Source organism: Varanus komodoensis, unplaced genomic scaffold (assembly GCF_004798865.1).
Source record: "Varanus komodoensis strain SLA01 unplaced genomic scaffold, ASM479886v1 scaffold1, whole genome shotgun sequence".
In the NCBI taxonomy this organism is placed as follows: domain Eukaryota; kingdom Metazoa; phylum Chordata; class Lepidosauria; order Squamata; family Varanidae; genus Varanus; species Varanus komodoensis.
In genome coordinates, this window is record NW_025335268.1 from 133,789,437 (window position 1) to 133,801,676 (window position 12,240).

General features: G+C 39.4%; 1 protein-coding gene across 1 annotated transcript; it reads left to right on the forward strand.

The window, feature by feature from the left end:
- On the forward strand, positions 1–11,994 carry ATP5PB (ATP synthase peripheral stalk-membrane subunit b). The gene is made up of 7 exons (XM_044447123.1): positions 1–154; positions 252–294; positions 2,745–2,890; positions 5,783–5,946; positions 7,265–7,390; positions 9,379–9,558; positions 11,855–11,994. Exons 1-7 carry the CDS (start codon positions 124–126, stop codon positions 11,924–11,926), a joined length of 762 nt encoding a protein of 253 aa, XP_044303058.1. The 5' UTR covers positions 1–123; the 3' UTR covers positions 11,927–11,994.
- Positions 11,995–12,240: the final 246 nt, after the last annotated feature.

Here is a 12,240-nt window from a genome sequence, read left to right on the forward strand (position 1 = left end):
ACGTCACAAGCAGTGGGACTCCGGAGAAGGTGTTCTCGCGAGATTTCCTTCACAGGGCTGCCATCTTAGTGTTGCCGCTGCCGGGGTCACAGGGACAGAGAGGGCAGTTCTGCTCAGGACGCGATGCTGTCCCGCCTGGCCTTACGGGCCTTTGGTAAGCTAGGGTAATGAGGGGGGGGGGGGGGTTGAACTTAGGGGTGGTCGCGCCGGATTTTAGCCATGCAGTGACTCGCTGTTCTTCCCCTCTGCAGCCCCGGCTGGCCTGAAGAGCTTGCCGCCTTCTGTATCCGTGGGGTGAGTACGGATTAAAAGTCCTAATCCTTGTGGATAGTAAGTGATGTTATCCAATATCAGGCCTACTCAAAGTAGATCCATTGCAATGGAGGAGCCTAACTTAGGTCTCATGCATTTCAAGGGCTCTACTCTTAAGTATGGCTAACATTGGAGACCACACTAATGCAAGGAATACTCTGGGTCCGAGCTTATTTTATTTATTTTAGATATACTTTTACAATACTTACGTGCTACGTATTTAGGTGGCTTACAATGCTAAAAGTACACCACAGATATAAATTAGACTAAACTGATCACAATAAAATCAATGAAATCTGTTTCAGTGAAATTAAAACCAAATCATATGACCGGTGTTACAAATCGATACATGTCAAATATTAAACATTATGCATTTTTCTCCATGGATGCCTGGTGGTCATTTTCTTCAAGGAGGGAATGGAATTGGATAGGCTGATTTCCCAACAAAGTCACTACTGTTCATCCCTGGTTGATTTTCTGAGGTGTTCATGACTGCAAGTTATGTAGGCCTGTGAAAAATTAAGCATTCTCTTGTGACACATATCTCCTTGAGAGAAAATATGTGGTTTGGATGTTGTGCATTTTGAAACTTTGCTTGGAAAAGGAAGTGATAACTCTTTCAAGGATGTTGAAAAGCTGTCCTTAGAATTATTCTTCATGGATGGCAGATGTGACTAGTACAGGGGTGGCTTGAAGAGAGTTTTTCTCAATAAATCAGGGCTTGGCCAGCAGCTAGTGTTGCAGGGGAATGCTTCAAGAAAGCAATGGGACATGATAGGTCAAGATTCACAATCTCCATCTGTATGATAATTCTGTGATGCAGAAAGTACACCCTACCTTGCAACTGCTTATTTTGCATATGCAGGAATTGCATGTCTAAAGTAAGCAGTTTGGTTTGGCTTACTACCAAACCAAACTGCTTACAGCTGCTGACACTGATTCCCCCTACCCCCCTTTTACAGAATTCTTGGAAGGGAGGTGTGTTTGCCATTGTGCTGGCTTTTGAAAAAGGCACAACAGTACCTTGCTTTGTTCTCTTCTGCCAAAATCCAAGAGAGAGGGAGAGAAACCACTTAGTTCCTCTACACAGAGGAGAGAATATGGCTTTCAACCCACAATCTGTACTTTTCCAAAAAGTCTATCAAGAAGCATTAAAATCTCTCCATTCTTTTCCCTACCCCAGCTCTCCTTGGAGAAAAAGAAAGAATAATTTCTTCTCATTTTGGGATTTTTCAAGAAAAAGCCTCAGCAAGGCTTGTCATGCTGAAGCTTTCTTCTACTGTATCACAGGCCACTTTTTTAAAAAACTGTTTTTTAAAAGTGTTTGTAGCATGTTGTGGAACAGCATAGTGCTCTTTCCCAAGTTTCTCTGCATTGGAACACAGAATCCTAATAGAAAACTATGAAGGAACAGGTATGAGTATGCACACATGTTGAAGATACTTTCAGTATCTAAGTCTTCATTTAAACATAAAAACTTCAATCACTATAGTCTATTTAGGGTTGCTTTTCTCCTCCTAGAAATGTTTGTCTGCCATTGTCTCAGTTAAACTTGCTTATCTTGATCTAATGGATGTAATGTTAGATATATGAGTAATTTTGTATGCATAAGGTCACTAGATGAGAAATGGGTTAATGGGAACTGCTCTGTCTAGCCACTTTCACTTCCTTCCACACCTGGGAGCCTTCCTTGGAGGAAGCTTCCCTCTCTCTTTCTTTCCTGAAGTTACATGAGAAAGTAGGTGCCTGACTGGCAGCTTTCCAGCTATGCAGATTTTTAATGGATTCTAAGTTGTATCTGTATCAATTAACCAGCATGTGGGGTTATCATATGTCTTGTGAATACAGTTAAAAGGAAAAACAAACCTTTTATGGTAATTTGTCTGGGAAACTTTTCTTTTCCTTAAAGGGCCTTTCTGGGTCCTAATACACCCTTTGGAAAACAAGCTTGCAGTTAGTAGTAAAGCTTCTACCTAGAATCCTACTTTTCAACACACAAGAGGTAAAGTTATTGTGGACAACAATATGCTGGGCTGTAGGATTTTGGAGTCTGTCTGTCTTTCTTTCTTTCTTTCTTTCTTTCTTTCTTTCTTTCTTTCTTTCTTTCAGCATTTCTATGCCGCCCCATTCTCTGAAGCCTCGAGGCGGCTCACAACATAAAATTAAAATACAAGAAATTACAATATAAAATAAGAAATTACAATATAAAATAAGTCGCCCTGGCCAGATAAAATAAGCAAATAATATTAACATTTAAAATGACGTTTAAATAAAAAGGTCAGGACTCTATGGCTGTGTTACTATAAAGCTAGTTTTAGGAACACTGAACTGATGAATCTTTTGTAAAGCAAATTAGTGCTACTTAACCTGAACAGAACGACTTTGGGTTCAGGATGTGGCATCACTGAATAACTGACTTTACAATATTGTAGAGTGGTGCAAGTATCAAGACCAGTTCACACAAGTCAACAGCACTTGGCTCCAGTGCCACCTCTTCCAGAGACAGGAGGGAAAGTCCGCCATGGAATCTTCCCTGAAGAATTTTTCCAGTTCTTATACCCTAAAACTGGAGTCACAGGTTAGTATGCCTATGTGAAGCTGCTCTTGATGGAAAAGCCAATTTTAACAATATATTTATAAAAGACGTATTTTAAATGTATTTCTGTTATTTTTTTTTTCAGTCAGCACTTCATATAATTTGAGGCTTCAGGAGACATTGCCATATAAAGGGGTGGTGTTTATCATCTTTTGATAAATTTTGTGTTATCAGTGACTGCAACAGCCAAACAAAGTACTTCATAATAAATTCACCAGTAGATTTCTATTTGCTATTTCAGTTAAAGTTGTATGTGGCAAATACAAGCCTTATGAAATGACTGTTGCATACAGTTGTTTCTGTTGTACATTGATTTTAATTTCTGATTAGAAAAGTTGTGACTGTGCCCTTTTTAATTAAGAGAGTTGCGATATGTCATTGTGCAGGGTTTTGCGGTAAATATGCAGGTCTCCCTGACTGACCATACTGGTGCAGGGATGGGCAGACTTCAGGCTTGTGGCTTCTAGTTTGTTTTTTACTAAAATCCTGAGACGACCAACCAGAAGCAAGTGAAAATAAAGTAACTTAGGTAGGTGGACATGCACTAATAATTGAGAAAGCAGTTAGCACTCACCATATGCTCAGTTCGGGAATTTGTAAGTTTGGTTCTGCCAAAGATCACAAGTCTTTTCACGCAAAAGTGAAGTCCTGTTTTTCTTCAATTTTTCTTCAATTGTTCTTTTCTAGCAATGTCTTTTAGTACACCAGCCCTTTTTACTTGTTATGCTGGTCAGTTGGGAGTTAGAAACTCCTACTGATTTAGTGCAAGTTACTGCAAATCTACTGGTGAATGCTGATCTTTATTCATATTATCTATTTATTTAAAGTATATATGTGCTGTCCTATATGATAGTTTTCTGGGTGGCTTACAATACTGATTTAGTGTGAAGTAGAACACAAATTCATAAAAACATGACATAAAATTCATGTCAGCAAAACATGACAGCAAAACAAAGCTTACAGTACTCCAGAATTACACATTTTAAAAATGAGAGTCCCAGATGGCATAAATTGTTTAAAAGGCCTTTACCTAGTGCTGAAAATATGATAGGGATGGTGCTACCTGATTGGGAAAATAACCTTTCTCCAGTAGTTACCAGACTTCCCTTATTCACCTGAACTACATGAAGTAAGACGTCCGAGGAAGATCATACAATTCAGTTAGGTGTGTATGGAGGAAGGTAGATTTTCAGTTCTAAGTTATTTAGGATTCTAAAGATTAAACCAAACCCATTAATTTGGGGCTAGAAACAAAATTGGAGCCAGCACTGCTTGCTAGTGTAATCTGGTTAAACTGCCTGCTTGCAATTGTTTGTTTGTTAGAGTTCTAGCTCACTCCATTAGTCACATGGCAATTAGTAATCTAAGTGGAGTGTCTGTAGTTTCTGAACAATGTTAGAGAAAGTTTTCTTCCATAATCACATCAGCCAGGCTGCCTGATGTCAGGATAAAGAGGAAACTTGAGGATGCAAGAAGAGTCTCAGACACAATCCTTCCCATTAGTTGGCCAGTGAAAACTGCACGAAGTGGCTGGGGCTCCAACCAAATACTGTCCAAAATCTGTATACACACAGTAGAAAGTGGTCAGTGACTACAAATTGTACAGGGACCTCTTGAAAACGGAGCAGAATTGCAAAAATACCTGTTCTTGCATCTGAGTAGGGTGGCTACTGAAGCTTAGGGTGCATTGATACACTTGACTCTCAACTGGTGAAAGAAAAATGGTTGTTTTCCAAGGGTGTTGCAATGGGTCCCTGCCTGTGGCAAAGAAAGAACCTAAGTAACTAGAGTTTGATGAGACTGGGCAAAAGTGGCTGAAGTTGGATATAACAGAAGATCCCACGTCTTTGCAGAAGAATTCCTAGAGAACCACAATAGGTATTCCAGGTCAAAAGAAGCAGGATGGAAGAATTTAATACTGGAACCATCACATATGCAAAAAGTTATTTGGGACACATAGCAACTTTGAAAATTTTGCCTTCTGACACCTGACAGTGATTTGTTTATGCTTCAGCAAATCCTTTTGGCATAGGCATGTATAATTACATTAGCATTTGCCTGTCATGGGGCACTTTTGATTAGATTTTGTCAGATGTGATCTTGCATGTGTAACTTACAGGCAAGATCACTATGCTGTTGTTTTTCTTGCCTTGTCTCATGCAAGGATTTTGTCAAAAGTCCTGTGTTCATGGTTGCTAACTATCTCTGGTAGTTGTCCTACCATTGAGCAGCCTAGTAAAGGACACTTCTGTTGTACCAGGGTAATGTTTCAGTTTGTTTGTGATGTTCCAATCGTTTGCTGTACCAAAACAGTGGTTTAGGATTTTTTCCTTCCTTTGCTCTTAGCTAGTAACAAGGTAAGGAAAGAATGTTGGCTGACCTTGCCATAGTTTGGCCCATGGATCCAGATATTTTTCAGAAATACCACAGAAACCCGTAGCCTTTACCACTTGTAGCACCCATACTGCTCTTTGACTGTACATGGAGTAGTATTTTGGAAGACTCTGTCATGTAAGTGCTGTCAAAAGTCCTGAATGTTGCCATTTTTAAATTGGAGAACTTTAGTTTAGCTCTTTCTTGAAAAAAAAGGGGGGCGGTAGTGTTAGAGATGTCCTTAGTGTCTTAAGGTATTCTTAGTTGCTGGACCTTGATCCAGTTTTGAGAGGGGAAAATAACACTTCCGGTAACCTGATCAGGACTTTTCTTCCTCACTCCATGGTTGTCTGACATAGTCCAAAACACTATTAAGTTCTCCCCACTGATAGTTCACATGTGCAAGTATGATAACATATTCTATATTTGCTATAAGGTTTTTAAAAATCCATTTTCCATTATCTTGGTTATGTAATACTGTCCTTATTTGCTTACATCTAGGCCCCTATATGTTTGGAACTGGACTTGCGCTGTATCTCCTTTCTAAAGAAATTTATGTAATTAACCATGAAACGATTTCTGGAATCACTGTTGTGGGAGTGCTGATTTATGGAGTTAAGAGGTTTGGTCCTGCTGTAGCAGCTTTTGCTGATAAACTCAATGATGTAAGATAGTATTTTTTTTCTTCTTACTGATAAAAATCATGTGACAGGTTACACAGAAATTTTGTGACTTGATATCCTGGTACTTAGGTTCTTAGAATAGTATGGCTTAGCATGCAATGTAACATTATTTAGACTTTTAATCAGTCAAAATATGTGTCAATGTCTTTTGCCTTTGTAAGTACTATACTAGTGAGCAGTGCCAAATTCAGTAGTATCCCACACCTCATCCAGTTAGTAGGTCAAACAGTGTAATTATGTGCATGTTTATGCAGCAGTGAATTCCAGTTTGTTCAGTGGTACTTGCACCCAGGCTGCTGTGCATAGATTTTTTTTTTACATTTATACAGTGCCCTTTTTCCTCTTAGAAGAAACCCAAACATGATCTTCCTTGCAGAAGGAATGTATATGTAGCCTTCTTTACCAAGGAAGTAATCTTTAGCATGGTTCAACATTCCTCCTTTTGCGTATGACTGAACTCTTTGTTTTGTTAAAGATAATAATTATGCTGACGTGAAACCTGAAGACATCCAAAGTGAGAATGGCCTGGTTCACATGTAAGATACCCATAGGTGACTGATGAAGCACACACTCCTTTGTTTTGAATCAACTTTCATTGACCACTCAGGAACTCACCATTGTTGGGTATTTGATATGACCTGTATCCCAAAACTTTGGATTGTTCAAAGTTAAAATGCCCAGTGTTTAACCCAGCAATCACTTGTGGGTTGTTTTGGTTTAACGTTGTTTACCTTACAGTAACCCAGAGTTCCATGTTTCAGCACCATGTCAGACATTCCAGGAATAGCGTATTGCTGGGTTATTGAAGAAAGCTCATTAAAAGTGGAAGTAATGAGTGTATGGGAGACAGCTCACTCCCTTGCTCACAGTCTTGTCAACACATCTCTTGAAAAACACATGTTCATCCTGGGTGAACAAGATCGATCAGTTTTATTATACTATTCAGTTATTCCAAATTATTTCCTTTTGAGATTTTGAATATTTGTGCTTGTAATAAGACTGCTGTCCAGACTTGGGATCTGATATACAATTTGATAATTATTATCAGCTGAATGATGGTAAAAGATTGAGCAAAGTTCTCTATGTACTTCTCATCCATTTAAGTACAGAGGAAGATATACTGTGTTTGAAAGTTTGTGCTCATTATCTTAAATTATGCCAATATTTTTTCAGAGTTAATACAATCATATTTTTTCTAGTACTTTATCAAGATGTGGAAATTGGTAATTGGCTAAAGATGTGACTTGGCATAATTGAACTTTTCTTGAGATTAGACTGTCATATTTCACTCTCATTTCAGGAAACACTTAATACAGCAGAAACTGTGAAAAAACAGCATATAAATTATTTTGAGACTGCGATTAAACAAGAGAAGAAAGAGCAGTGGAGAGTTGAGGGTCGCCACTATCTCTTTGAAGCCAAAAGGGTACAGTATTAAAATATATAGCTATTCTGTTCAAAAACTAGAAAACAATATAAACTCTTAACAGTAGTTTTATGCTGTATGCATTCTCACTTCTCATTCTTTGATGCCTTCATTGTTTTGTGTGACTTTTGTCAATCTGTGATAACACTTGATTATATCTGTGTCAAAGCATTCCTAGAATTTGTTGGAACAGACATTCTAAAAGCTTTTATTTTCCAGATAATTCCAAAACCAGCACAAGGTGTGGTATCACTAGAAATTTGGAACAAATTTGTTGCTAAGTTACTATTTTACCATTGGCATCAATATATTGTGACGATGAGATGAATGATGAAAATACTGCATCCTAAAAAAAATGAGTTCTAAAACATGTTTCCAGTAGAGAAGTTGGTTGTTTCTATCTTAAATACAAGCCTGGACCAAGTAACTCAGGCTGTAATCTCATCCACAATTACTTTGGAGAAAGTTTCATTAAGCTTAATGGGGCGTACCTCTACATAGAGATATGTAGGATTTCATACCTATCAGAGGGTGAAAGAATTGCCTTTCCAAAGTCCTGCCAGTCTGTCACCAGTAGGGCAAAACATAGGATAAAGCAGCTTTACCCCTTTGTTCATTTTTTCCCTATTAATTATTATTTCCTCCTGTTGGTCTACCTCAGGGGTCCTCAAACTACAGCCCGTGGGCCAGATCTGGCCCATTATGCCCATTTATCCGGCCTGAGGTGAATAGAGGTTTTGGACTCGCTGCATGCGTGCGCACGTGGCGAGGCAGGGGCTTGCTCGTGCAGAGATCATTTTGGACTCGCCTCCGCCTTGCAGTGTGCGCACCCAGCGGCAGCGGCTTGCTCACAAGGAGATCACTTTAGACTCACTTGAAGAAAACGATCTCCTTGCGAGCAAGCCTGCGCCTTGCCATGCCGCGCGCGCACCCCCAGCCCTGCCTTGCCCTGCCCTGCCCTGCCCTGGCCCACGCCCTCTGCCTGCACCGCCTTGGCGGCCCACACCTATCACTGGCACCTTTCAAGTAGCCACCTGTTTAAAAAGTTTGAGGACCCCTGGTCTACTCAGTCTCTGGGATGTTTCCGTCCTTTTTGCCCACTCCCTCCATGTATCCCATATGATTTTGTAACATTGAGGGGTTGGTGTTTGCTTTGTTTTTCAGTGTTCTTTTTTTTTTTAAGTAAGTTTTATTATTATTTTTCTACCAACTAACAAAAAGAAACTAAAAAACATCAATCATCAGAAACATCAGACCTACTTGATCAGCCCCCCACACTTTTTTTTTAATAGCAATCCGTAAACATACTTAGATCTATTCATTGTCCCTTTTCTCTAGCCAATAATAAAAAGAGTTCCAAGTTTGATAGAAGTATGTATCCTCTTTCCCCTTCAGAGACAATCTGTCCGTTTCGGCACAGTCCAAGATCTTTTTAAAAATCAGTTCATCGGTAGGTGGTTCTTCCCTCCTCCAATGTTGGGCAAATGCAATCCTCACCGCAGTAATTACATGTAGTTTTTCAGTGTTCTTGTTTATCACTTCTGTAGCCTGATGAAACAACATATAAGTAACCCATGGTTCTGAGATTGCATGTCAACCAGGTTATTGTTGAAATAAATATGAGGACAAGTAATCTCATTTGGTACTATTATTGTAATAGACCTGACTGACACTTATCCACTGTTAACTATGTAAAATAACTACTGAATATTATGGGGAAGAGGGATTTTTGAAGCAAGGGAATATTATGGGGATGTTTGAAACAAGAGTTTGACAGATAGCAGTTACTGTGCAAGTGAATGAGCTATGTATGGGGCAGATTAGAGACTTTACTTTAAACTGGTCATCTTACAGTTTTTAAGTGTTTATCTTTAAATCTTTTAAACAAAAGAAAAAGAAGATATCCTGTGTATGAGCACATTTCACAGAAACACTATCACCAGAAGGATGACAGGAGAGTGATCTATTTCGATTTCTTGCTGATCTAGAACAACGTTGCTATGTTGCTGGAGACCAACTACAGAGAGAGGCTGTTAAGGGTATACAACGAGGTGAAGAAGCGGCTAGACTATCAGTTGGCGCTGCAGCATCTCAAGCGGAGCATGGAACAAGATCACATGATCGGCTGGGTGGAGCGAAATGTTATTCAAAGTATTACACCCCAGCAGGTATTTAGAAAACGCTATATTATAAATACATCTAGATGGCATTCCCTGCTAGGAGGATAATTTGCTTTCTTCTTGCATTTACTTTTCAGATGAGGTAACTTGCTCGTGCATGTGTGATATTATTTAGAAAGAAAGATTAGGATTCTGCTTATCTGTTTTTGATGTTTTCAGGGAAGAAGGTAGAGGGCTGTCTTAGAAACAGATGTGAAGCAAGAGCAGGCTCTCATGAGCAGTTAAATATTACAAAAATGCAAACAGACTTCTTAATCCAGGTGAATTATGAAATACATGTTTTAACAGCTCAAATTACAAACAAAAAATTAAGAACTAGAACGTCATAGTGACTTCCAATTGTTTAACATTGCCCTACAATTTAGAGAAATATGTTCTTTTAAGTTGCTGATTTTAGTGGGTGTATGTATGCTTAATTCTGGACTATGGTTCCAATGAATAAGAGATGGAATATCTGGTTCCAATGAATAAAAGATGGAATATTCTGATCTGGCAGTAGCTGCCTCCTCAGCATTCATAAGACATTAAAAGGGTGATGGTTCAGTCCAACTGTCCATCTAATCCAGCATCCTGTTCATTCAGTGGCCAGCCAGCATCCACAGGAGTCATGAAACAGGAAATGACTGCAACAGCACCCTCCCACCCATGTTCTTCAGTAACTGGTATTATATAGGCATGTGGCCTCTGATTTTGGAGGTACTATTAAAGGCATCTAGTAGTCATATGTAGCCTTCCAAATTGATCCCCACTAGATTACATGGGAGTTAATTCCATAGTATTTGTATATACTATATAAAGTACTTTTTTATTTGTCCTGCCAATCACCTTCATATGATGTCTCTGGGTTCTAGTATTATACAGGAAAACATGTCTCCCTGTCCCTTCTCTACACCATGTATAATTCTGTACAACTATCATGTTGCCCACTACTTGCCTTTTTTCTGAACTATGTTGCCCCATATGTGAGTTGCTCTAATCCCTTGCTCATTTTAGTCATCCTTTTCTATGCATGTTTCAACTCTACAATATTCATTTTTGTAGGATTTTAAAGGATTTTTACAGGAGCCTCAATGAGGCATGTCACGTTGCAGGGTTTGTTTGACCTTCGTGGTTTCTTGTATCTTCCAAACCTGAAGAACACAGAAGCGTTGGTCAAGCAAATTACTTACAGCAAAATTCCTCTCTGAGATGCCAGAAGTAGTGTCCGTGAACTGCAAAACTTGATTCCTTGTGGAGTGGAGAGGATATTCACCTGCAGTCTGTGCTAGGCACTGGGGAGGGAGACTGCTTGCTTTGGCCAGTAGGCACCTACTCTGGCCAATACCTTCCTCAGGATTCCCCACTGTTTACTTCTACCTATCCCATTTGTGCAAATGGAATAGGTAGAAGGGTTCAGGATTGAGGGAAAAGATAGAAGAAACACTATTGTTTGTGCAGAGTCCCATTAAAATTTTAACAGCAGGGAGTCATTGGAGAGGCGCTATATGAATCCCCCACCCCCATCCATTTGCAATTGTGGTGAGCCAAAAAATGACGGGGTGAGAACCTTGATTCTACTGTGGTGTATTCTGGAATACCTGCAGAAGGATTGAGGGGAAACAAAGTAGGGAAGTAGCTCCTGCTCCTCTGTCAGGCACGTTGCACCCCTTTAGGCAAAGAAGCCACCTTGCATGTCTTATTTGGCCAAATGCTTATTGTGCTGTGTGAATGCTCCCATTTTCTGCTAGATGGCTAAATTCACATAGGAGAGGAACTTGTTATGCCCCTTATCCATGTCCAAATGAGCGTTGTAGCCTTTAGTATGGCTTCCACAACCTGATACTCTTTTGATATGTTGGACTTTAAGAAAGCTGTAGTCTAGTACTCCTGGAAGGTGCCAAGTGGGAAAGGCTGCCTTAGTATTATAGAACTGGAAGAGATTTGGGGATAGGTTTTTTCCCTGTCTAAATTATTTTGTATTTGTGAGCCCCAAAGCATTGTTTAAGAACCAGATGCACGTGTCCTTTATTTAGCATAAGTAGGGACACTTCCTTTGCTCTTAAATATTGGGAAGCTTATCTAGACAAAGCTTGAGGAACTTGGTTCTTGATTCTAATGAAAGAATACGAAACATTTTGAGATGCCTAGCACAGAATCTCAAGTATATAGTTTTCTTTTCCAGCTCTTTGGCTGGATTCCTGGTCATCTGTCAATTATCAGTCCTACCTCTGATATTTTTTGGTCCCCTCTGTGTTGTTTCTTTGACTAAAGTTTCTCAAAATAGCATTTTTCTTCTGTATTGCAGGAGAAGGATAACATTGCCAAATGCATCTTGGATCTGAAGGCACTGTCAAAGTCCGCACGGGCAGCTGTCTAAACTCAGCATTTACTCATAATATCTTTAAACTTATGACTGATGCTCTTGATTAAAACATCTATACCTTTTTTGTGCTTTCTTTCTGGCAACTTAAAACAGTTACATTCCTAGAGTGTAACTGACTGGTGGCAATTCAACTTTCATATAGAAATATTCTGTAAAGTGTATGTACCTTGCACTAATGATACCAAAAGGGAAAATGGGGTAGGGGCAGACAGCATAAAAAAAGCTCAGTGGTGTGAGAGCATTTGCTGACTCCTGGATGAAGCTACTGTGTTAATGAAATCATTCCATGACAGTAACTGCCCGGTGAA

Excerpts from the sequence above, each read along its gene's own strand:
- ATP5PB (XM_044447123.1), top strand. The coding sequence starts at position 124 with ATGCTGTCCCGCCTGGCCTTACGGGCCTTTG. Across the intron at positions 295-2,744 it reads CCGCCTTCTGTATCCGTGGG|AGTGGTGCAAGTATCAAGAC; the intron begins GTGAGTACGGAT and ends ACAATATTGTAG. Across the intron at positions 2,891-5,782 it reads CCCTAAAACTGGAGTCACAG|GCCCCTATATGTTTGGAACT; the intron begins GTTAGTATGCCT and ends GCTTACATCTAG.